Genomic DNA, 25667 nt, shown 5'->3' with positions numbered 1-25667 from the left:
GCTTTACAGATTTACAAAGAACTTGATAGTATGAGCCCACTAATCAAATGATGCTGCATCCCCCCAGTCCTGCATGCATACATTGATTCAGTTAGAAAGAGCATCACGAAGTAATTTTATGATCTCCTAAGACAAAGCTGGTCCACAACTTTTATAACTGGTCCTCGATATCCTTAATGCCGGCATTGGGACAGATATGACATCCGAGTTCGTCCCACACATATACTATAGAGGAACACTATGGGGATTTAGCTGGTTGCTGGAGTACAACATCGTCGCACAGACAGTTCGTAGAGACACGTGCCGTGTATCCTTGAACATTGCCCTTTTGAAAAATGGCACCATGACACTTTTGGATCAGAGATAATATCTGAGGACACAGGATGTCAGTGACATTCTTCTTTGCTGTCTGAGGTCCATTAATTATTACCAGCCATGACCTGAAACCATATCTGATGATTCTGCACAACACTGTAACAGGAGTAAGATTCCTGTGCCCCTCCAAAACATTACAAGAATTGCATATCTTCCCAGTTCACTACCATACTTGCCAACAGTGGTCATTCAGGATGTGCATATCTGTGATTCATTGCTAAACACAAAGCAACGTGACTGATCAGCAGTCCACGGTTCCCAGTCATGGTGCCACTCCAGATGCAGCCATTTGTGTTGTGGTGTTAATTGCACCCAACGCACCGGAAGGTAATTCCACTAGCCTGGCTGGCTGGTGGTAGTCTCCCAAACATTATTGGAGCGTGACACAGAATGTTCCAAGGAATCCTGTTCTGAGACAGCAGACACAAATGTGAAGGGCTTAAGGTATGCTTGGTGCATAATATGGTGATCCACCTCTGTGGTGGTTGGATGTGGTTGACCAGAAACTTGAGGAAGAGTATACCTGCCCTCACATTCCCATGCACTCCATAATTAGGCCACTGCCACACCTGAATATCCCATAAATCAGTATATTACACAATTCAATCATTTGACTGAATGGAGACCCATAGTGGCGTGCCTTTCAAACTCTCACAGGTTCTAATAACATTGTATCACAGAAGTATGTAGCATCTGTGAGTTCACCACAGTGATCACTCAACATCTGATGCTGTTCACACTCCTTATATACCCTACTACACCTGGTAACAACACTAATACACTGAACAAATATCGATATTTATGGTGCTCTACGCCACACTCTCATAATGTTCCCAGTGACAAATCTGCACATTATTTTTTATCTTTTCTAGATACATCTGATGAATATCACATAGATTGAAACGTGCTATATAATAAAAGAAGTCTGTTACAAATACTATACTTTTTAAACACTGTGTCACTGCAGCCTTCACTGTGATTATGGCATATTTATTTACCTTTATTGTTACACATATCTGTAAATATTTTCTCTGAGAAAGATAAATTTAAGTAAATAACTATTAAGCTACCAGTAAAAGATGAACAGTTGCTGCTTAATAGAACTAAGGAAGGAGCAGCCTTTTCTTCCCCTAGGCTGTGGGTTTATTTTAATTTACTGAGTTAAATTTAGGTTATGTAAGAACAAATACTATTAAGTATTAGGACAGTTCAGTGTTAGCACAGAGTGCAGATATCATTTTAAACAGTTACTTGTCTTCGTTGATGTATATTTTGACTCCCTTCACATCCATAAAAAGCTTACTGTATGAAATCAAAAATGGTAACATACTATCCTCAGAAAAGTTGTGAGCAGTATTAGGCTCAGGAAAAATATTTGGAACACTCGTCCTACATACATTTTGTTTTGAAATTATTTGTCTTTGGGTGCATTTATTCCTATCCCTAATGCTTTTTTTTTTAATCAGACTCTGCAGAAAAAGCTCCAAAGTACATGTGAACACCTGAAAAACATTCAAAGGGAATCAGCAAAAAAATATTTTGATTTTGATGTTGCCCGACCACGAATTCCATATGGTATTATATTCGCCATTGGTGGCTGGAGTGATGGAGCACCAACAAATTTCATGGAGACATATGACTCAAGGTAATATCTGATGTATTTTCTCCGCCTAAATCAAACTGAAGCTCCATAATTATGGCGAAACATTTTTTTCTCTAGGAGTAAATATAAGCATGACACATCATTGTTGGAAGATTTCAACAACTGTATAAAAAAAAACTAAAGACAGATGTTCGTATCAATGTGTCTGTCAACTTCATCTCACAGTCTAGTCATCAAGTTACAAAAAGACAACTCCATTCACAAAGATTGATCTGCCCCTCTCCTCTAGATAAAGATCAGGGTTGGATCAGATGGAGGAGTGGGGAGAGGTCCATAGCTTGTTGCTACTTGCTCCCTCCCCCCCTCCTCCCCCCTTTCCTCACCCCTCTCCTCCCCTGCCTCCCCCCCCCCACACACACACATACACACACAATATAATTTGCCATCATCTCTACTTTTAATGTGCTACACATGCCTAAGATTTTAATAATTATTATAAAATATATTAAAGGTTTCAATATTGTAAGAAGAATTTATTCACATTAGTGTGTAGTACAACACCGTAGCATAACTTGCAAGAAATTGCAGTTCAGAAAAGAACATCATTTTAAGAACGTTTATCATAAAATGTCACAATTTCCTATGCTACACTATTGATTTAAGAACTGTGACAGCAGCAGACTCTCACATTCTTAATGACATCAAAATTTACTCAGTATAAAATTACAGTTTGCACTTACTAATACTAGTTCACTTTACAGTACAATTGTGAACACAAGTCTGGAGACAACAGCTACGTAATGATGTAGATTGGGGAAATGCCATTTCTTTCAGTCATATTTGCTTCATATCATTAAAGTAAGTCTCTGTTTTATTATTTTTGTAGTGGAGGACCTCCCCTTTCTGTCTGCTTTACTCAACTTCCTGTGGTTTTCCAGATCTACCTGTGGTCTCTTGGACTGTGTGGGGTTTGTTGTTGGCAGCATTAATGGTCAGACTGTGAATGGGTTGCGATGTTTTCTGCTGTTGGTCAGCTGCTAGTGCATCCAGTGAGTTCATCCTCCGGCAACTAACTGAAAATGTTACATGCTGAACATAGCATGTGATTTTTGGAGCTTGTTACACTTTGTTTTCACACTACTTTATTCTTCAAAAATTAGATGAGAAAAATGAATATGAAATTTCATATACGAGAAAATATAGACACTTTCAACAAATTGAGGGGTGGAGGAAAGAACAGTGTGGAATGACTCCAAAGATTCTCCTGACAGTATCTCAGTTCTGCCTGAAGAAGGAATGTATTACACTCGTTAAAGTATTCTGGGCTATTGTGCCGTGATCATGTGAATTTTTTGGTAGAAATAAAAACTTCATTGACCACAGCACAATTGCACATAATATTTTATTAAGTGTAACTTGCAAAAGTAGGCAATGAAGACTGCCCCTGTAAAGTATACTAGCAACAAATTATGACTTGTGCTATAGAGCAGGAAAGCAGATACTTCAGAAAAAGCCACTGCTCTTCCTCTTACAATAATCAGGAGTCATCTTTTTATTTACTACTTCACACTGAACATTTATGATTTCAGAGACCACTATCAGCTGTCCATATACAGGAAAAATTAAAAATCTGTTCAATACGAACATTAATGTTAGCTGGAATTCACATTCCTGTGTGCAAAGAGTATTTTGATAAATTATAGGAGTGGCCAATAAGATATCCTCTACTTTGTTCCTATTAAAGAATTTCATAACAGAATATAAAATTCCATTCTCAACTGTGGATAGGGCCACATAATCTATAAGTAAATTACTTATACTTCTGCTATTATTGTAGAAGATGATATTCTCAATGCCTGCAATGTGCCTTACGTTGGTCTGAGCTGCGCTATGTACTCCTGCTCACAGAACTGCCTAGCAGAAATCTGTGTGCTTTCCTTTTGACAAGAACTGTTGCAAGGGGGCAATGTTCAGTGTAGACTGTGAAGGGATGTCCTCCCACCAAGGAGAAGAAGTACTTGACCACCTCATATATTGTGAGGACCTTGCAGTTGTATGTGGTCAAACTCGGCTGCAGCACCGAGAGCTTCATGTAAAAGGATGTCAGTGGTTGCCAGGAACATGTTGTTGAAGAATGATACCTGGGGCAGACTCACTGGTGTCCATTATGATTAAGAGGGGGGTAGTCAGGTGGTAGTGTGCCAGGAATGGGCCTACTGACTTTACCTGGGGTCACCCTGGAGTATGACAGTAAGTGTGCTTGCATGCTTGCAATTTTTTTTGATGTGGCACCAGAAGAAATTTGCCATACTGAGGAACTTGCAGATTTCTTTGGAGGTTGTGGGACGTGGAAATTTGGTAATGGCCTGGGCCTTCCTGTCCAGTGGGTGGGAACTGGCAAATGATATCTTGTGTCCAAGGAAGTCAATCTTTGTAACACTAGAGATACAATACTGCAGGTTGGTGATGACTCCCACCCCTTAGAGGCTGGAAAATATCTTCCTGGGGTTCCAGAAGTGCTCCACAAGATCATGGGCATAGATGAGAATATCATCTGGGTAGGAGAAACAACCCAAAACACCATGTAGGACATTGTCAAGAAAGCATTGCCAAGTTTGGGTGGTGTTGTGGAGCGCGAAGGGCATAAACGCGAGGCTCTTCACTTAACTGAGGAAAGGCAGTAGGGGCAATGAAAACTGAGGTCTAGCGTCATTGTGATGTAGTGGAATGTATTTGTGGTGCACATACTGGCTGGGGAGAGGGGGGGGGGGGGCTTTGGAAGGGTGGGTGAGGAGAGGAAATTTGGAAAAGCCATCAGAAAAAACAGTTGGAATATGATGGCAAAATGAGTGACAGTGCAGGCTGTACGGTGAGTAGAATGGTGGGAAATACTGTCGAAGAGATGACAATTCACCAGATCGAGAAGGAGGATTTAATGGGCAGTGAAGTTGCCATCAAGGATAGGGTCTGTAAATATGCCAAACCAAAGGTACGTGTGAAATCTCTGCTGAGGCCAAGGTTGATAGACCAGGTGTGGGAACAGTAGGTTGTCATCACAGAGCCATTTGGCATGGTGCGGAGAGGTGGGCCCAGAGGAGGGTAACAGTTTATGGGGCTAGACTGAGAGATTGGAGCTGTTACCAGGAAAGTAACCTGTTGGAGAGGAGAAGTGCCGATGATTGTGGATGAACAGGCACTGAGAAATAGCGGAGCAGCCAGATGTGCCTAATGCTGGCCCCCGCTGGTGTTTGGGGACCATGCAAATTATGCCCAGCAGTTTTTGGTGTCACTGGCAAAACGCTCATGGTACCAACCAAGATCACCAGCACCCAGAACTTTCCTACCACTTCTAGCTGTTCAGGAGGATTGTGCTTGAGCGGCAGGTGTGCTGGTGGTTGAAGGCATTGTGATGTGGGTACGGGCACAGTACGGGAGTGGGGTTTCGTGCAGGACCCAAGGCAAGCTGCGCTAAGACCCTGTCCGTCACAATGGCAGCTGCATCCGCATTCGTATAGTCATGCCTGGCTAACACCGAGTAGATTGGAGGGGGCAAACGTGTGTCAATTCATGTGTAACAATGTTTTGGGAAAGATTACAGCCTTGGCAAGCGTCCGGAATGCTGCAGGCACTCCGAGGGCCACATGTTGGTGCATTCCTCTGATGAAAATAGTGCATCTGTGTGCTGCATTTCTGATGTGGCCAGCCGTATTATGTTCGGTCCTTTAGGGCACGAATTCTGCCTGGCTGTGGTGGGTTTATGATGAAGTTGTGGATCTCCATGGTGACCGAAGGGGTTGTTGGGTTGGGTTGTTTTTGGGAAGAGACCAAACAGTGAGGTCATCGGTCTCATCGGATTAGGGAAGGACAGGGAAGGAAGTCGGCCGTGCCCTTTCAAAGGAACCATCCCGGCATGTGCCTATAGCAATTTAGGGAAATCACGGAAAACCTAAATCAAGATGGCCGGATGCGGGAGTGAACCGTCGTCCTCCCGAATGCCGTGCTAACCACTCGCGGTGACCGAAGGCTCATGCTGCGCAACCATTGGGGTGAAATGTTTGGAGTCGCTGGTAGTTGAGAATCCTGTGAGTATTGTCTCCACAGAAGCAAACCATGAATAGGAGTCACGAGAACTGAAAGGCACTGGATGGATAGTGAAGAGGGGTGGGAGGAGGGATGTGCACAGGAGCAGTGGCAGTCCTTGTGAGCTGTGCCTGAAAACCAGCCATATGCAGTAGTAGATTGCAGAGGGGAGGGGATGGCGGCTATTTGGTTACCAGCTGGGACTGAATTCAATGGTAGCAGTAAACTGAGTTTGGACTTGCCCTGCTGCCTTGCTGAGTTAGTGCTGGAACAGTGGTGTAGTGGTTGGGGGGGGGGGGGGGGGGTCACAATATGGGAACTGTTTCTCACTGAATACAAAATGCAGATGATGCAGTGGTATTACTAGGTGAGCTGTCTAAAAGAAACCAGTAAATCATGGAAACATGTCATGAAAGAATGTCCAAATTTGAGCAGTTTCTTTATTGGAACATTAACAAGGCACAATCACTTGCACAAAATTACAACAATGTCTATGAACGAAGTAGAAATTTTGTATATCAGTACATGCCATGGCATCCACCCACCACTGGAAAGATCTGTTAACACAGTCTCGTTAGGTGACATGAAAGGACATCATTAATAGTCTTGTGGTACAACAATTGTTGCTAATTTAATAGGGGGATTGAAGAATTATGTAATACACAAGTAATGGGTCTTACATGGGTTATGTGAGTGTATCTAATCTAACAAAAATAAACAAGACAAAAATATGTGCAATTTAGGAATTGATTATGTAGTGACCAATCTAATGCAATTCCCAATTCAAGTGCACAGCACAATAATAACCTTGAGGTCTGTAGGCAAACTAATTTAATATTATGAGGAAACAACAAGTTTCTCGAGATGTATGAGTCTCAACTTTATCTTTGATCTGTGACAGACAGAATAGACTGCACCACAAATAAATAGATGAAAGAACTGATAGTAGTAAATTTACGTATGTGACTATGAAGCAGCCAGGGGAATTTTATCCTGCTAATATATACTGTGGAAAACTTAAAGACACTATTAATTCCTTTTAACATTAGTTTCTGTAATATGGATTGCCAGAAGCCCAAACCTTCAAATGATATATTTGTCTATGAATCAGACTGGACAGACTGTAACATAAATAATTACAAAATGCGTAGATAGAACTACTTGCAAACATTTTAAAACATTTACATGCACAGCTGTAAAGCAACTAGAGGGGATTGTTGTCCCACTAGTTTGTACAAACACGGAAATTAGAAAACCTGAAATGTCCCCATACATGACGGAGACTTTTTCATCAACAAATATCAATCACATAGATGAGATATTAGCATTACACATAATTTATTACATAGCTGTGAAGCAGCCAAACCGAATTATTATTTCACTAATATATAAAATCGTAGAAACAGAAATTTTAAAATAATGTATGCATCTATGAAGCATACTGAGGATGTTACCAGCTTCTTTTATGAGCAACAAAATGCCTGGCAATCAAAGTGCCAAGATCACACGAATTAGGCAATTGCAGTAACAGCTCAGTTTTGGCCGACCTTGCGAACAGTTGCTTGACAAATTTTAAAACACACACATAGAGCAGAAATTAAATTTACACATAAGTGAATAACAGACCGTATACAGAGTCCCAGTCACAACAGAAACACGAGGGCATAGAGATAAGTCCATTTGGCCCACTAGTACCAAAAATATTTACAAATGCTACCAAATACAGGAAATGGCAGACACTGGAACTTTAATTTAGAAACTGATACCCTCTTACAGTTAAATAATTATTTGGTTTGGACTGGTCCTTATCACTGGTCCTCGTCGACATAAAGACATCAGTCACACATGCTACTAGAAATATCTGAACCACTTTGCTTTCAAATAACAAGTCACACTTAAAAGTGACAGCACAAGGGGCTATAGTCTTACAAATCATGATTAACACTTAATACCCACAAGAAATTGTGCTCACAGTCGGAACAAAGCGAATGATGGACAGAGTATGTGGCTATGTCCTCCATCTGTGGCAACAGGAATATAACCAAAGTGCAACTCCACAATATGATCTATCATTGGAAAGGCAGGGCAAAGTCACAACTCCCAAGTATGCCTGCAATGTAAGCATCAGCCGTTCTGGTATGGTGAGTGACTGCCATGGCTCTTAGGTACAAGTTGCGAGGCTTCGTGAAGACTGTGACTGCACAAGCTGTGGTGGGAGTTTAGAGCAGCAGTTTCCTGCTGCATAGCACGTGGCTGATGGTTGCTACGGGGCTGTGGTGAGTCGCTAGCATTTACGCGACCTTGGAAAAACCTGTGTGGACGCACGTGGCTGTGTTTGCGCGCTTGCAGAAATTTATATACCAGAGAACAATTGATAAAAACAAAACTAAGAGTGACACAAAGGTTGGCACTCATTGTTGGCACTCACGGACAGAAAAGTATGTAAAGCTAAATTATCTACATGTGCCACAAAAATATATAATAGTTTAAAAGTTATTGTTTTCTTAAAAATTTTAAATTTATGAAAGTTCATAAGATAATATTTCGGTAATGCTTTGGCTTATTAATATAAACAAAGTGTTCACCGATGCGGCTAGTAGAGCTGCATCAAGCAATTATAGCCAATTTAGCAGAATATGTACCGTTCTGTAATGAGAGGTCGGAATATGGAATTTGACTGAGAGTAACTATGTTTTTGGTAAAAAATAAATTTAAAGTAATGAAACTAATGGCAGCAGTCTAAAGTTTAAAGAGGTAGATGAGTAATTAAGTATGTAGTTTTAGTTGTTTAGTATCAAAAATCCGTGAAAAGCAAAATCACGCCACAAAAACATTATTTGTGTGAAAAATGGTGGCACATACAAAAAATTGGACTTTAGATTGTTATCACCTAAAAATTTCCATATTTTTCAATGTATCATATGTGTTTTTGTGTTTAGTTTTAGAATATTCATAATTCTTTTTGTCAAACATTATTTTGAGTTAGGCAGTGGTTTTGAGGGTGCATAGGGCAGCCATCTTTGATGACAGGGAAGTTGGTTTTGAGCAACGCTAAGAGCTGGATATACTATGCATCTGGGGGTAGTAGTGGGTTGGTAGCCACATTCAGGGACAAGTATGTATGTAGCGACATTCGAAAATGATCGACTTGAGCGCAATATAGTGGATTAAGACAGCGTACAACAGTGTATTTTGTGAACTGTGAACAGACTGTTGAGTGTCGTGATCGCGACATATGAATTTTATACTGAACTGTTGTAGCATCAGTTATTAATGGCCAGCCTTATGTAAAAGCCCCTCAGACTGCATTTTAAGTGTTTAGTGGATATATTAAAGACTTTCATGTAAAAATAAAAATAAACTACTTGTTCAAATTATAAATCAACATGAGTCACTAAATATTTTTAAATTTCATGGCAATACCTGCCTGAATTGTTTTTTTTATATTTCAGCTTGAAAACTGAGTTTAGGACAGGTATGAGCTGGCACTCTATGATGAAAAACTTAGCCAAACATTGAGACCAGCCACATCTCTGGGTGGCTCATATATATATCTGTGTGTGTTTGTGTGTGTGTGTGTGTGTGTGTGTGTGTGTGTGTGTGTGGAAATACCAGGGGAATGATAGCTAAGCAACACTAGACAAAGTGTTTCCACAAGCACAGGAATTAATATAATCCCACAAGTGGCTCTCATTTCAATGACATTAATAGTTTTCTACCAGAGCTACATTACACAATAAGATTGTGTCATAGAACAGTACTGAATAAAACTATGCAAAGTTTGCTTGCAATCTTGCCTCCAGGCCAAAATACTGAGGGAACATAGCAGGCAGAAGTAGTTTTTTTTTCCATACTTATCCACAAAGTGGTGCCAGGCTTAAAGCCTCATGCAGTGTGTCAGTTGATCTCGGCTTCTGGTACTGGTAAATTACTTTTATTTGTTAGGAATTGCACAATATGCATTTTTGGAAAATTAAGGGTTAATTAGTTTGCTGTGAGCCTGTTGTAAGCCTGTTTAATCACTCTCTTAGTTCTATCTATTATAAATGTATTTCGGTCCTATATTAGTATATCACATTAGTATATCACCAAAAGTACATTGGCTTTCATAGCCCCTGACATCACTCCCACATCCAAAATTCTCTATATCCTTATGTCAATAGCATGCAGTTATTTGTCCAGCATGCTGAAGGTCTTACTAAGGCTTCCACAGGTGAAACCCTTCAAATGTAGTCTGCAAATATATCTCTCATACCATATCCAGACGTGCTCCTAATACTCAACCCTCCCCTACTAACCACAGTTTTTGAACATCCCTGATAAATCATTTATGTAGGTCAAGAAAATTAAGGCATGTGGCACCAGTGAGCTCAGCAGGGGATAGGCAGATCAAGTTTCACATTCTACACTGTGGAATAAGAGGCATGGCTTAATTGGAGGGGATGGGAGTAGGACAGAACAGAGGAAGAGTGAGACAACTGTGTATTAGTAGATGGGGATAGCCAGGTGGGTGTGGTATACAAGCTGGAGGAGATTATGTCAGGGCAACTGCAGGATTGTAGAACATGTTGTAAGACAACTCACAAGTATACCGTTCAGAGAAGCTAGTCTTAGGAAAAGAATTACATGGGTTACAAAGCAGCATTGAAGTCAGCCTTGGGGTGAACAGCATGTTCTGCTACTAAGCAGTTAATTTTGCTTTGACATAATTTGGTAATGACCATCCATTTGAGTGGACAACTAATTGATGATCATGCCCAATAAAAGTTTGTGCAGAAGTTACAGCATACTGCTATATGACATGACTACACCCACAGGTGGCCCTGCCACTGAGGGTAAGATGTGCCTCTGATGGAACTACTACAAATGCAATGATTGGAGGCACAGAACAGGTATTGTGCCTGGGTTTTTTGACACTTATATGACACATGTGGCAACAGGTAGGAAGTAGGTGTGAAATAAGCATGGACAAGAATATTTTGTACATTGTGTGGTTGTCAGATTACCACTTTAGAAGAATTGTGAAAGGTTTTGGGAAGGATATGCCTCATTTCATAGCACAGTGAAAGGTTGTCAAAACTCTGACAGAAGATGTGGTCAAACTGTTCCAGTCCATGGTGATATTAGACAGTTAAATGGGGGAGGGTGTCCCTTTACTACTGGTTAGTTGGGGTGGGTTGAGTATTAGGAGCACATCTGGATATGGTATGAGAGATATATTCGCAGACTACATTTGAAGGGTTTCACCTGTGGAAGCCTTAGTAATACCTTCAGCATGCTGGACAAATAACTGCATGCTATTGACATAAGGCTATAGAGAATTTTGTATGTGGGAGTGATGTCAGGGGCTATGAAAGCCAATGTACTTTTGGTGGTTGGTAGGTTTTATTTTGATAGAAGTTCTTACAGAGGCATCGGAGAGGGAAATTGATATTCTGAACTGAAGAGTGTCAGATGAAAAGGATAAGAAAAAAGGTCTTAAGGATGTCGAGGAATGGTGATGGAGTATCTCGGCCCTGAGTCTGTATATCAAGTTATCATCATCAAAGCAGAATGAGAAGAGTGGTTTACATTTTGAGTCGTTAGGAAAAATCCCTCTACGTATCTCACAAAAGAGCTGGCATGTAAAGGTGCTATGCATGTGCTCATGGTTATGCCATGGATTTGCTTGTATGTCTTCTTTGTGATGGAGCAATGGTGTGGTGCATTTGGTATCTGATTTCTGGTGTGTCACTAAATTAAATGTGGTACCTCAAAAGCTAGTAATGGATCTGTCCTTTTACAAGTGTTTAATTACCAAGCTCCAATCAGCTGTATGGGTGTAGTCACCTTTTTTTATTTCTATTAATAGTTGTGAACATAATGGCATCAAGCTGACTTCATTGACTTTTAATGTTAATGTTCCACGATTTACAGGACAGACCGATGGTATTCCTCAAATTTTGTTGATCCCTTGGCACGAGCATATCACGGAATATGTGTCCTGAAAAAGCTAATATATCTCATTGGTGGTCATGATGGAAGAGAATATTTCAATTCAGTCAAATGTTATGATCCTGAGAAACATGAGTGGAGTGATCGAGCATGCATGTATCATGCTCGAAGTTACGTCAGTGTCTGCATTGCAGGTCAGAGCAAAGAACTGGACTGCAGTAGTAATTAAAGTAGCTTTAAGAGCAGTTATGTTAAGGTACTTATGCTTCAGTTTCCTGAAAGAGGTTCGCAGCACAACTTCTATTGTCAGTGCAATTTTATTGAGAGTGGCAGTCTATTTAAAAGTGATTAATTCACTTGAATAACAATTTTCATTTGTAAAAAGACTGAACCTGGTAAAGGGAGGACATAAGAGCTCTGTACAAGTCTGATATCATCAAGATGTCACACCTCTTTGACAGTCTCACACTACTGGAAACCCAAGAAATTTCTGTTAAATTAGATGCCTTTTTTGTGTGAGGAGAGGGGCTCCACATGAGCATTCCAAAACATTAGAACCCAGGATAGTCAGATAGGAAATGGTAGATGGCACATCTTTTAAAATCTCAAGGAAACAGAATACTTGGCCAGTGTTTACCTTCAAGAGGCAAAATTCCAATTATGCCAATAGGCCTGAATAGAATTTGCAATTCACATGTACAAAAAGCCACTAACGGGCAATATATGGTACAGGACTTCATAATGCAACATACAGTTGAATTTACAGCATGTTGTTACAAAAATAATATACACTCCTGGAAATGGAAAAAAGAACACATTGACACCGGTGTGTCAGACCCACCATATTTGCTCCGGACACTGCGAAAGAGCTGTACAAGCAATGATCACACGCACGGCACAGTGGACACACCAGGAACCGCGGTGTTGGCCGTCGAATGGCGCTAGCTGCGCAGCATTTGTGCACCGCCGCCGTCAGTGTCAGCCAGTTTGCCGTGGCATACGCAGCTCCATTGCAGTCTTTAACACTGGTAGCATGCCGCGACAGCGTGGACGTGAACCGTATGTGCAGTTGACGGACTTTGAGCGAGGGCGTATAGTGGGCATGCGGGAGGCCGGGTGGACGTACCGCCGAATTGCTCAACACGTGGGGCGTGAGGTCTCCACAGTACATCGATGTTGTCGCCAGTGGTCGGCGGAAGGTGCACGTGCCCGTCGACCTGGGACCGGACCGCAGCGACGCACGGATGCACGCCAAGACCGTAGGATCCTACGCAGTGCCGTAGGGGACCGCACTGCCACTTCCCAGCAAATTAGGGACACTGTTGCTCCTGGGGTATCGGCGAGGACCATTCGCAACCGTCTCCATGAAGCTGGGCTACGGTCCCGCACACCGTTAGGCCGTCTTCCGCTCACGCCCCAACATCGTGCAGCCCGCCTCCAGTGGTGTCGCGACAGGTGTGAATGGAGGGACGAATGGAGACGTGTCGTCTTCAGCGATGAGAGTCGCTTCTGCCTTGGTGCCAATGATGGTCGTATGCGTGTTTGGCGCCGTGCAGGTGAGCGCCACAATCAGGACTGCATACGACCGAGGCACACAGGGCCAACACCCGGCATCATGGTGTGGGGAGCGATCTCCTACACTGGCCGTACACCACTGGTGATCGTCGAGGGGACACTGAATAGTGCACGGTACATCCAAACCGTTATCGAACCCATCGTTCTACCATTCCTAGACCGGCAAGGGAACTTGCTGTTCCAACAGGACAATGCACGTCCGCATGTATCCCGTGCCACCCAACGTGCTCTAGAAGGTGTAAGTCAACTACCCTGGCCAGCAAGATCTCCGGATCTGTCCCCCATTGAGCATGTTTGGGACTGGATGAAGCGTCGTCTCACGCGGTCTGCACGTCCAGCACGAACGCTGGTCCAACTGAGGCGCCAGGTGGAAATGGCATGGCAAGCCGTTCCACAGGACTACATCCAGCATCTCTACGATCGTCTCCATGGGAGAATAGCAGCCTGCATTGCTGCGAAAGGTGGATATACACTGTACTAGTGCCAACATTGTGCATGCTCTGTTGCCTGTGTCTATGTGCCTGTGGTTCTGTCAGTGTGATCATGTGATGTATCTGACCCCAGGAATGTGTCAATAAAGTTTCCCCTTCCTGGGACAATGAATTCACGGTGTTCTTATTTCAATTTCCAGGAGTGTATATTACAATCACCTCAGAATAGTACATCATATAGACAGAAGAGTTAGGCCTAGAATTAAGAATAGCTACATTTTAATATCAGTATTCATTCAGTGAGTACAAACATTTGAGAGTTAAGAATGATTTTAATTCCCTTTTGAATACTTTACCTCTGTGGCATCTTATAGCACTTGGCAGTTTGTTAAACCATATCTGGCCGTTAATCCAAGGACTATGGTCTGTTGTCTTTAGTTTGGTTCTGTTTCTGAAGAAGCAATCTTTTTGTCTTGTGTTATGGGTATGCACATCAGAGCACTTAGTTTCATTATTTTTATGGTCTACAAAGAATATTATTAATTTGTACAGATACAAGGAGTATACCGTTAGATATTTATGTTGTACAAACGTTTCCCTACATGAATCTCTGTATCCTAGTTGATGCATGGTCCTGATTGCTCTTTTCTGCAGTGTTAGGATTCTGTTCATGTGTCTATCAGCAGCACATCCCCATACCTCTATTCCATAATTAATATATGCAAATATTGTCCCATAATAAGCAGCTTTTAATGCAGAGACTAATTTTGATAGTTTGCTAATTAAGTGCAGTGAACTGCTGATTTTATTGCATACAGAATTGATATGGTCTACCCATCTAAGATTTTCATCTAGGTATAGCCCCAAAAATTAACATTTGTCAGTGTCTACTTCTTTGATGCTACTTACATTATCAATACAGGTTTGGTATGAATTACCAAGTTTATTGGTAATAGCTGGGATTTGCTAATATTGACTTTTAGACCTTGATCATGGAAGTAAATAGTTATTTGACTTAAGCCATCAGTTGCAGCCAATATCAAGTCATTAGTTTGTTTGCAAAAGAACAAAAGTGAGGTATCATCTGCATAACTTACTAATTGGGAGTACAGAGGTGCCTCTAAATCATTAATGTAGACCAGGAAAGTGTTTAGAGGATCTGCGACACAGGTAGGTCATGCTGGTTGCGTTCAGCAGTGGCCCACTTTTTTTGCTGTCAAATTTACATTGATGATACATTTGTCCTGTGGAGCCAAGTTGAGGAACAGCTCAGTGATATCCTAAGACATCTACACAGTCACCATGCCAACATAAAATTTACTATAGAGGTAGAAAGGGACCCACAGCTATCCTTTCTACAATGTAGTTTACTTAAAGGAGATATCAAGGTGGTAAGGTAATGACCACAGTTATCTCTTCTAATCATCAATACTTTTATTACACGACAAACGTACAGATCGAAGACTAGGCGGGAACTGAGGTCCCGGAAGTATACAAAAGATCAACTCGAAGACATAATACACATATGATGTTTTGGCCTATCAATCCGTGGATTGACGCCACATAGCCCCCTCCCCCCCCTGCAGTATGGAGTACGTACCTGAAGGTGGGGGGGAGGGGGGGGGTTGGCGAGAGTTTAAGTGGGTTACAGTGAGTTCCTCTGCATCTAACAGCACGGGCCGTGTGGGAGGAGAGCGTGGAGAAAATCCTGGAATGCTGATGCTGAAGTCTTGAAGCGACTTCGGGGGTCGTAGTCGTCGGCCGGTGCGGGAGCGCTGGTATGGAAGGGTGTCGTCGGCAGGGAACCTAATGATCACGTTTCCACTTGGTCTAACTTAAGCATGTAGGTTGCCACACACAGCACTTCGAGAGATTTTTAAACGCTTCACTACACATTGTGACACAGCAACTACAAACGAATCATCACACGCAAGCAGCACTAAAGCGGTATCATCACTAAACACAACAGATAAACCACAAATTTCATTAGGATGAACGTATGTAGAGAGCTCGTAAGTGACACCTGCTAACGGAGTGGTATTCTGAGCTGGTGGGGTGGGGAAACCGTAGCACGGTGCGGGCGGTGTGCTGCGAGTAGAGGGGTGAGTGTCAGACTGTGAGGACTGAGTGGGTGTGGAAGGAACCTGTGGGCTGTACCGGATAGAAGAGTGGCGCGGTGTGTTGTCGCACAAAGATGGAACTGTTATATTAGAGCCCTGGGAGCTGGGGCCTCTGCTACGGGAGCCGGGAGGCGGAAAACCCCGGAATGAGTGTGGGCTCATTGACGGGGCCTGTGTAGGCGTGAGATTACTCAAATCGTGAGCAGAGGAAGAAGACCAAGAGTGGCCAGAGAGCATGGTCTCTTCAATGGTGAGTGAGGTAGGGGAAAACTCGATGCAAGCTGGTTTAACCCTGTTGAGGGAGACAGTAGTTACCGAGCCATTAATTACGATGTCCATTGTGTTACTGGTTCGTTCGACAACTCTGTACGGGCCTGTGTAAGGGGGCTGTAACGGGGCTTTTACAGTGTCATCGCGAAGGAACACAAATTCGCAAGCGTCGAGCACCTTGGGAACATATGTGTGCGGCGGAGTGTGGCTGGAAGGAGGTGGGGGTTGAAGCTTGTTACAGTGTAACCTCACCCGTTCTACCAAGGACGGCAGTTCGGACAGTTTGGCGACTGGAGTAGGAGCAACAAGTTCACCTGGCAGTGTAAGAGACTGGCCGTGGACGAACTCGGCCACTGAGCCTTTAAGGTCTTCTTTGAAAGTGGTCCGCAAACCGAGTAAGACGAATGGCAGGGCTTCCGTCCAAAGGAGGCCGTGGCAACATAGGGCCGTCTTAAGCGTCCTATGTCAACGTTCCGTGAGGCCATTGCTTTGGGGGTGGTATGCTGTTGAATGAATAGTTCAGAAAACAAGGCAGACTCAAATTGATGGCCTTGGTCGGTTGTCAAGTAAACAGGGCAGCCAAAGCATGAAATCGAAGTGTCTATGAAGCATCATGCCACTGATTCAGATGTAATATTGGGTAGCAGGGCAGCTTCCACCCAACAAGAGGTTCTGTCCGTAATAGATGGCACGAATCTGTAACCCTCGGAGGGGGTGAGGGGGCCCACCAAGTCAATGTGAACGTGCTGGAAGCGACTGGGAGGAGCAGTCAAGCTGCCTAGTGGGGGCGATGTGTGCCGTGAAACTTTATTTTGTTGGCACAGAATGCAGGCACGGGCCCAGGCTGGGCAGTCACGACTCGTGTCGCGCCAGATGAAGCGCTCTGAAATAAGTCTGGTAGAGGCTCTCACACCTGGATGAGCTAGGTTGTGTAATTTGTCAAACACTTGTCTCTGTAGAGGTTTGGGTATAAAGGGACACAGCATATCAGTTGATTCGTCACACCAAACCTCGTCTATGACACCGGGAAAGGTGGATCGCACAGGTTTGAGTGACGAGCTGTGATCGGAAATAAGGTCCATAGTGTCCGTGTCGGCAGACTGCAGCTGAGGCAAGTTAGAGAGGTCTATCAGAGTTGTGAGAGCGCCGGCACGAGACAAAAAATCTGCGACCACATTATCTGAACCCCTGATGTATCGTATGTCAGAGGTAAATTGGAATATAAAGTCCAAATGACGGAAGCGTCTAGGTGGAGGGTCAGTCAGGGGTTCTTTACAGCAGCAACCAAAGGTTTATGGTCGGTTAAAATGTAGAAGTCTCTACCCTCACCCTCGGTGCGAAAGTGTTTGACAGCCTCGTAAACTGCCAAGAGCTCCCTATCAAAGGTTGAGTACTTTTTTTGAGTGCTGTTGAGCTTCTTAGAAAAGAACTGCAAAGGAGAGGTAGTATCTCCGACGGTTTGGCTGAGGACAGCACCTACTGCAATATCACTGGCATCCACGGTAATAAAAAATGTAGCGTTCGGATGCAGGTGGCCAACAGTCACTGCGTTTGCTAGTAGGTGCTTCAGTTTGTCGAAAGCTTGTTCCATGGCAGGGGTCCAGGGGAATGGGGGGATACCGGTCGTATTTTTGCCAGCAAGGGCATCTGTTAGGGGAGCCTGAACCTTGGCTGCAGCAGGCAAGTGCTTCCTATAATAGTTAACTGTTCCGATGAATCAGCACAGCTCCTTAAACGAGTGAGGGCGTGACAGATCCAAAACAGGTTTGATTTTACCCTCGGGAGGAGTGAGGCCCTTAGTTGACACGATGTAGCCTAAGAATCTTATCGAAGTCTGGTGCAACTGGAGTTTCTTATTATTCAGTTCAACACTGGCAGCGGTTAGAGTGTCTTTAACAATCTGCAAATGTTCCTTGTTCTTTTACAAAGTACGACTGAAAATAAGAATGTCGCCCAAGTAAACAAAACAAAAATCCAGATGAAACAACACCTTGTTTATGAATCTCTGCCAAGTTTGTGCAGCGTTGCAGACACCAAAGGGCATGAAGTGGTACTGGAAAAGGCCGAAAGGTATTGTAACAGCTGTCTTTTCAATATCCTCTGGTGCCATCGGAATGTGATGATAGGCCCTCTTACAGTCCACTACCGAGAAATATTTGGCGCCTGCAAGAGCATGTTTAAAATCTGCGACGTTAGGAACCGGGTATTTGTCTATGATAGTATGAGCGTTCAACTTAGTATAGTCGCCAACCATACGCCAGGTGCCGTCGCTTTTTGTGACGAAGTGTATAGGCGAGGCCCAGCATCTGGCAGGTGGCTCAATGATGCTGGCTGTTAAGAGATCGTCTATTTGTTCGCGAGCCACTTTCATGAGTTCTGGCTTGAGACGGCGTGGTCGGCAAGAGATAGGTGGTCCATCTTGCAAGCGAAGTTTGTGGGCGGTGCCGCCTGTTACCACGGAAACGCGCGTCGCGGTACACGATGCGATGGTCTGTGGTATGGTGTGCGCGGCGGTTGCTAGGCTGGGTTGTGGCGCGGACGGCAAAAGTTTGCATAAGTGCCAACTGTTGGGTGGCTGGGAGTGACAAACAAGTGAGCTACACGAAACAAGGTTGGTACACTGTTTATTAGTAACTGAAGGCGCCGCTGTCGAGCTTGGTGGTGGTAGCGGGCATGAATGAACAGCTGATGGAAGTAAATCAAAGACAGTAACCTGCGCCTGGGAAGTTAGCTGCCCAAGCGAGGAGGGGGATGAATGTGGGCTCGAATTAACACAGTTAGAGCTGGCGGGAGTGGAGGCACTGTACAGTTTACGTGGAACATGGTAACAAATTCATTCGGGCGCGAGAACACTGTAGTGGCACCGACTAACCTTTTGTGTTGCCGGGGCGTCGTCTGCTGCAAGCTGCTGCTGTGCCAAAGATAACTCGTTACTTAAGTCGTCAAGGCGACGGCATAGCTCACGTCGTTCCAAGTGCAGGCGTGTAGACTTGACACGCTCCATGAGCCACTTATTGGACCGTGACAAAGAGCTCAGAGGAGGGGCTATTACACTTCCTAGCCAGGTGGACCTGTTTAGCAGTACTATTGACACTCGACAAAGCACATTGGATGTGTTCCTGCGTAGGGTGGTAGAACACTGTATTCTTGATGAGGTCAGGCCACAGTTTGTGGTGTCGTAGAAAGTCGATGCCCAAAATGGGATCGTCGATGTCAGCCACCAGGTAGGACCACTTCAGGTTGCACTTAGGCAAGAGAGACACTGCATATGAAGTAGAACCTAAGCACGACAAACTAGATGACTTTACAGTACGTAGGACAGTTTTGTGTAGCCAGATCTTTTTGATAGCAAGACAAGATGGAAGTAGGGAAACATCTGCGCCCCTGTCGATGAGAAAGTTTGTGACAGAGTTCAAGTTGAGGACGTAGACTCGCCCATTTAAAGCATTAGTGTCCGACACAGAATGGAGCGTGGGACGGTGCCTGTTGTTTACATCGCAGGAGGTGGCGCTGCTGCCTACCCATGGTTGAAGTTTGGGTAGGAGCACGGCGGTTTACAATTGGATGCTTATTCCCCAAATTTTGCATGGAAGAACAGTATTTATGGGCGGACGTCTACTCCTGCGAGTGGTCAGACGGCGGTGGCCCAGAATCTTCTGCGGAGTCAGATGTGCTGCTGTTGTGCAGACGTGAAGGTGCCGGTAGTGCGGCGAGCTTGACGGACTTAGGTTTAGTGGTGCATCCACGTTGGGGACCTGGTTGTGGTTAGAAACTGTCGTAGCTGCCAGACTGCTGGGCATGGCATTCACGTAGTAGAGTGGAGTAAGCTCGGTCAGCGGTGCCCAAGCGTTCGCTATTTGGTCTATCTTCGTAGGCAGAGATGGCCATTTGGACAGACAGAGGCAGCTTTTCCATCCAAATCTCGGTGAGCGTGGCGTCTGGCATGTCGCATTCACCGACGAGAAGTCGAGGGCATCGCCACAGCTGTGACGGAGATCTGTTGCCGAGGCATTCTTCGTAGACGAGCTGTCGAATGTTTTCTCTTCTTGTCTTGGAGACACGTTCCAGTACTGCTTGTTTAGCTGTAGCGTACTTCTCGTTCGGAGAAGGTGACTTAACCATGTCATAAACTAAGTCAACACGGTCGTGGAGGTAGTTTGTGAGGCATGTGAAACGGGCATTGTCATCAAGTGCACAGACACTGAAAGTTTGCTTGACCAGGTTGAACCAGAATTCCGGGCAGGCAGGTTTGAATGCTGGAAGTTTCGGTAGATTCGACAAACTGGAGGTCGAAGAATGCGGGCAGCCACTTGCGGACGCAGGAGTAGGTAAGTCAAAGTTAACTCTGTGTCGTGAGGGTGGTAGAGAGGAAGCAGACGTGCCGGCTGTGTTCATAGTAGCTGGAGGGGAGGCGAAATCCGTTAGCAGGAAGCATGGCGTGGAGCGAAGCGGGACCGGTTGTTGCGGCAGAAGGTCAAAGTGGTCACGGCGGTTGCTCGACAGGTTATTATGCAATTGGTCCTCCACATCTGCAGCGAAATTGTCCATCACAGAGTCACTGGTGAGCTCGGTGGAACCTGACACGCTCAAATTACTGCACTGATGAACATTCGGAGTAACAGGCTGGCGAATGTCATTCACACAGTGTGCAACAGGTGCGGAGTGATACACACGTGGAGCTTGCACATTCAAAAAGGCGTCCTATTGTGGTACATTATGAAAATTATGCTCCCCACTATTTACAGTAATTGCATTAACGTTTGGTATCAGTGGGTAGTGGTTTCTTGTACTGCTGTGCAGCGAAAACTGAAGCACTTCAGGGTTAACAAAGCTGGAGTCACGGATCGCTGGCGTCATGTTCAAAACCACTGCACCTGACGAGGTCCCTGGGTTCTCGAGGCTACAGGACTGCGGAAATTCACGTCGGGCACCGACTGCAGCTGGCGTGCTTGAATTTAATTGCTGTTGCTGGTGAAAACCGGGTGGCAGCGGCATGTTGTAGAAGGCCATTGTGTAGCGGACAAAGGTCCACGTGGAATGCAGAAGCCGGTGCAGCGCAGTAGTCACTTTGTACTCGGTTCGACGGATTATTCGAACTTTGGGGTGACCACTAAAGGAGATATCAAGGTGGTAAGGTAATGACCATGGTTCTCTCTTCTAATCATCAATACTTTTACTACACGACAAACGTACAGGTCGAAGACTAGGCATGAACTGAGGTCCCGGAAGTATACAAAAACAAAGATCAACTCAAAGACATAATACACATATGATGTTTTGGCCTATCGATCCATGGATCGACGCCACATATTCATCTCATAATATACAGCTACAGATCAAAGATTTTTGAACTCGAGACACGCCAAATTACTTTTTAAAAAATAAGATTATAATAATTAACATATTTAAGCAGGCATTTCTGAATTTTTAGACATGAACAATTAACAAGAACATGTATAACACATGGTCATTTTGCAACTTGCAATACAATTTATACGATATATTAACATTTTAGTATACAATAGACAATCTGTATTCTTTTTTTTTTCTTTTCAAATTGCCAAACTGTCCTGCATGAATTCTTCAATTGAATAATAACATTTTTCCAATAGTGCATTAAATAACAATCTTTTTAGTGGGTCAAACTCCATATTTATCAGATTTGTGTTATTTAATTTATTGTAAATTCTTAATCTCATGTACAGTGGTGTTTGAGTGTAAAATTTTAAATTATGAGAGGGAAGATTGAAGCTGTATCTGTGACAGGTACTGTAATTGTGGTTGAAAGGAAAATTGACAAGTGTGTTTTGATTTTTATATATGAATATAAAAATTTCGTAGATGTACAGAGAAGGAATGGTTAGTATTTTTAATTTTCAAAATAATGGGCAACATTATGTTCCTTTTTAGACTAAACACATGTTTCTTATGATTTTCTTTTGAAGAGTAAGTAATCTCGGGCTGTTCATTGAGTTTCCCCAGAAATTTATTGAATAGCCTCAAAGTAGCTTTGGTAGACCAGCTTCCTGGTGTCCATAAGGGTGGAACCAGATGAGACATTCATTGCATAAGCTAGGCTGTTTAGTTTGTTTGCTAAGTAGTCTATATGTGTTGTTTCCATGGCTCTTGGGTGTCCAGCCAGATGCGATCGTTGAGGTCCCATGATATTTTTGCAAATAACCTTTCCATCACCATCAGCTGGTTTTGATGGAATGGTCAGTCTGCTCATTGTCGGTGTTATTTATGTCCATCAGTCAGGCCTCGATTCCCTGTGCCAATGGTCCGATTGCGGCCGCCAACATTCCAATTGCGAGCACTGACAATTCAGTTGCGGCCGCCGACAAACCATTTGCGAGCACCAACCCAGGTCCATGCCATCCCTGGCATCATGCTGAGTGGTGGAAGATCCAGAAACCCTTGGAGTATCCCCAGTGGCCGCCGTGGCAGGATCTTGTGTCCACTTGAGGCGTGACTCCTTGATGGAGCGAAGTAATCATTTCCATGCCTTGCTAAGTTGAAAACCTCTGACTTAGTTTATGATATTGTCTGTTACGCAAATTTCAATGGCATCCTTGAAGATGCTGTCCCAGTAGAAGCTGGTGGGGGTCAGAATCTTGGTCTCTTCATATTTCGTGTTGTGACCAGTTTCCAAGCAATGTTCTACCAGTGCTGATTTGTTGGTCTGGCCTAGGTGCATGTGGTGTTGGTGTTCTTTGCAGCGGTCTTTGACTGTTCAAATTTTTTGACTGAGGTAGGATTTGCCTCAACCACATGGAACATTATATATGGCTGATTTCTTGAGGCCAATTTTGTCTTTCACTGTCCCCAGTAAGGCGCGTATCTTGGAGGGTGGTCGGAAGACCGTGTCAATTTTGTGTTGTTTTAGCAGTCTCCCAATTTTTGATGTCATGTTGCCTGCATACAGTAGAAAGGCAACGCTGGTTCCTCATCTTTAGACTGTTCTTCATCTGGGTTTCTGCTGTGTTTACATCATCTGAGGGCTGCCTGGATCTGTCAATTACTGTACCCATTCTTGCAGAACACATTTTCTTAGTGTTTGAGTTCTTTGTGCTGATTTTGTTCATCCGTTATTGAGTATGCCCTGTGAACCAGTGTGTTGAGCATTCTGTTGAGTTGTGCACAATGGTGGGAACTCGAGGCATGTAAATATAAGTCTGTATGTGTAGGCTTGCGATACACGCTATGACCCAGTGTGCCATTTGATCTCCACTCTACAAGCACATCAAGAAAGGGTACTTTCTTCCACCACCTGGCATGATGCCAGGGATGGCATGGACCTGGGTTGGCACCCACAAACTGATTGTCGGTGGCCACAATCAAAGCATCGGCACTCGCAATTGGAATGTCAACGGCTGCAATCGGACTGCCACCACAGGGAATTGAAGCCCAACTGATGGACATAAATAACACCAACAATGTGTAGACAGACTATTCCATCAGAACCACCTGCTGACGGCAGAAAGGTTATTTGCTGAAATATCGTGGGACTTCAATGATTGCATCTGGCTGGACATCCAAGAGCCCTGGAAACATCACATACACCGGGAAACCCACCCATCACATATCAAGTCTACTTGTGCCTTCCAGTTTACATTTTTTCCAAGATTTGGACCTAGAAATTTTACGTAACTTGCTTCAGTCATTTCCTGATCACCATGCACTATATTTATGGGAGATGCTGAGGTTATTTTAGCACGGAACTGCACCAATTGTGTTTTTGTGACATTGAGCTTTAATCCATTCTGCTGAAGCCATAATTCTAGATTTCCCATTATATTATACACAGTATCATTAATTTGTTCTAAATTGTCATTTTCAATTAAAACCGAGGTGTCATCTGCGAATAAAATGGAGTGAACATCAATGTTTAAAGGTAAATCATTTATGTTCAACTTAAAAAGATAAGGCCCTAAAACTGAGCCCTGTGGGACCCCTGTACAAATCTTTTTCCAGTATGAGAATGATTTTTTCCATTTGAATTTAGAATAACTCTGTTTTTTCTGACAAATAGGATTTGAACCACTCTAATGCCCCGTCTACAATCCCATATCTGTCTAATTTGTCTAGAAGTAGTAAGTGACTGACCGAGTCAAAAGGTTTGGTCAAATCACAAAAAGTACCTGTGGCCTATTTACCCTTCTCTAAAGCAGAATTTATCTTTTCAGTGAATTCCCTGATAGCATTTATTGTATTTTTTTCCCTTTTGAAACCCAAATTGATTTTTAACTATAATATTGTTTTCTATAAGTAAGTTTTCAAGATGTTTTGCAACAATCCTTTCTATCACCTTAGCAAAAACTGACTGCAGGGAAATGGGCAGTAATTTCCCAGGTCATCTGGCGAGCCTTTCTTAGACAATGGTCTTATTTCAGCATATTTGAACACATCCAAGAAATATAATTTTAGGCAATGGATGAGAAATGTTGATTGCTGGTTATGAGGAACCTGTGACACAGCGCGTATTAAAAACTTATGCACATGACCAGTACCTACACAAACTGTAAAAGCTTCACCCAATACAAGAAATGGAAATGATTAATATGCATGTAAAGCACACACGGCAAATAAGTAAGCCCCAGCACTTCAGATGCAAGATGCAACACTTGGAAAGTGTTCTATGGAGCAATGGGTACTCCACTAGTTGCATAAGCAGTGTCACAAAATCTGGTGCTAGGCCAAAGTGAGACATCATAAGGACAAATTTACATCTACATCCACATACATACCGTACTGTGCAAGTCCCCATGCAGTGCAGGGTGGGGGTACCACATACCACCAGCAGTCATTTCCTTTCCCGTTCCCAAATAGAGCGAGTAAAACGTGACTGACTGTGTGTCTCCAGTTAGTCCTAATTTCTCTGATCTGATCTTCAGGGTCCATATGCAAAATGTACACTGATGGCCACATACGGCCTTTCTGCCAGAGTGACAGACAGCATAATCCCTATACTGCCCAAAATGATTTACAAACCAACCAAGAAGGTTAACGACCATCTCAGATCAGCAGTTGACAAAATAGACCCATTTGCAATTCAAGCATATACCACATACCCTGTACATGTGAAAAAGTGTATGTGGGAATGACTAGTAGTCCAGCAAACCATGCACTAAGTGAGACTGCCCATATAATAAATTTTACTGACATGTAAGTTCTGCTGTGAAGAAGAGTTACTGTGCCTGCTTGTTCATGGAAGCCATAGAAATTCACAAGTATGGCATCTGCTTCAACAAGAAAGATGAAAGCCTTGATATAAATAGA

The 25667-nt window shown here is 43.5% G+C and overlaps 1 protein-coding gene across 1 annotated transcript in view; it reads left to right on the top strand.

The window, feature by feature from the left end:
• Positions 1-25667, top strand: part of LOC126240298 (kelch-like protein 10) — a 111817-nt gene that overhangs the window by 45997 nt on the left and 40153 nt on the right. Inside the window, exons 2-3 of the mRNA XM_049947914.1 lie at positions 1842-2020; positions 11975-12186. Coding sequence (XP_049803871.1) covers positions 1842-2020; positions 11975-12186 — 391 coding nt within the window. The remainder of the gene's footprint in view (positions 1-1841; positions 2021-11974; positions 12187-25667) is intronic.

Source organism: Schistocerca nitens, chromosome 1, assembly GCF_023898315.1.
Source record: "Schistocerca nitens isolate TAMUIC-IGC-003100 chromosome 1, iqSchNite1.1, whole genome shotgun sequence".
NCBI classification, from domain to species: domain Eukaryota; kingdom Metazoa; phylum Arthropoda; class Insecta; order Orthoptera; family Acrididae; genus Schistocerca; species Schistocerca nitens.
Note: the sequence above shows the minus strand (reverse complement) of the source record. Positions and strands in the feature narration are given on the sequence as shown.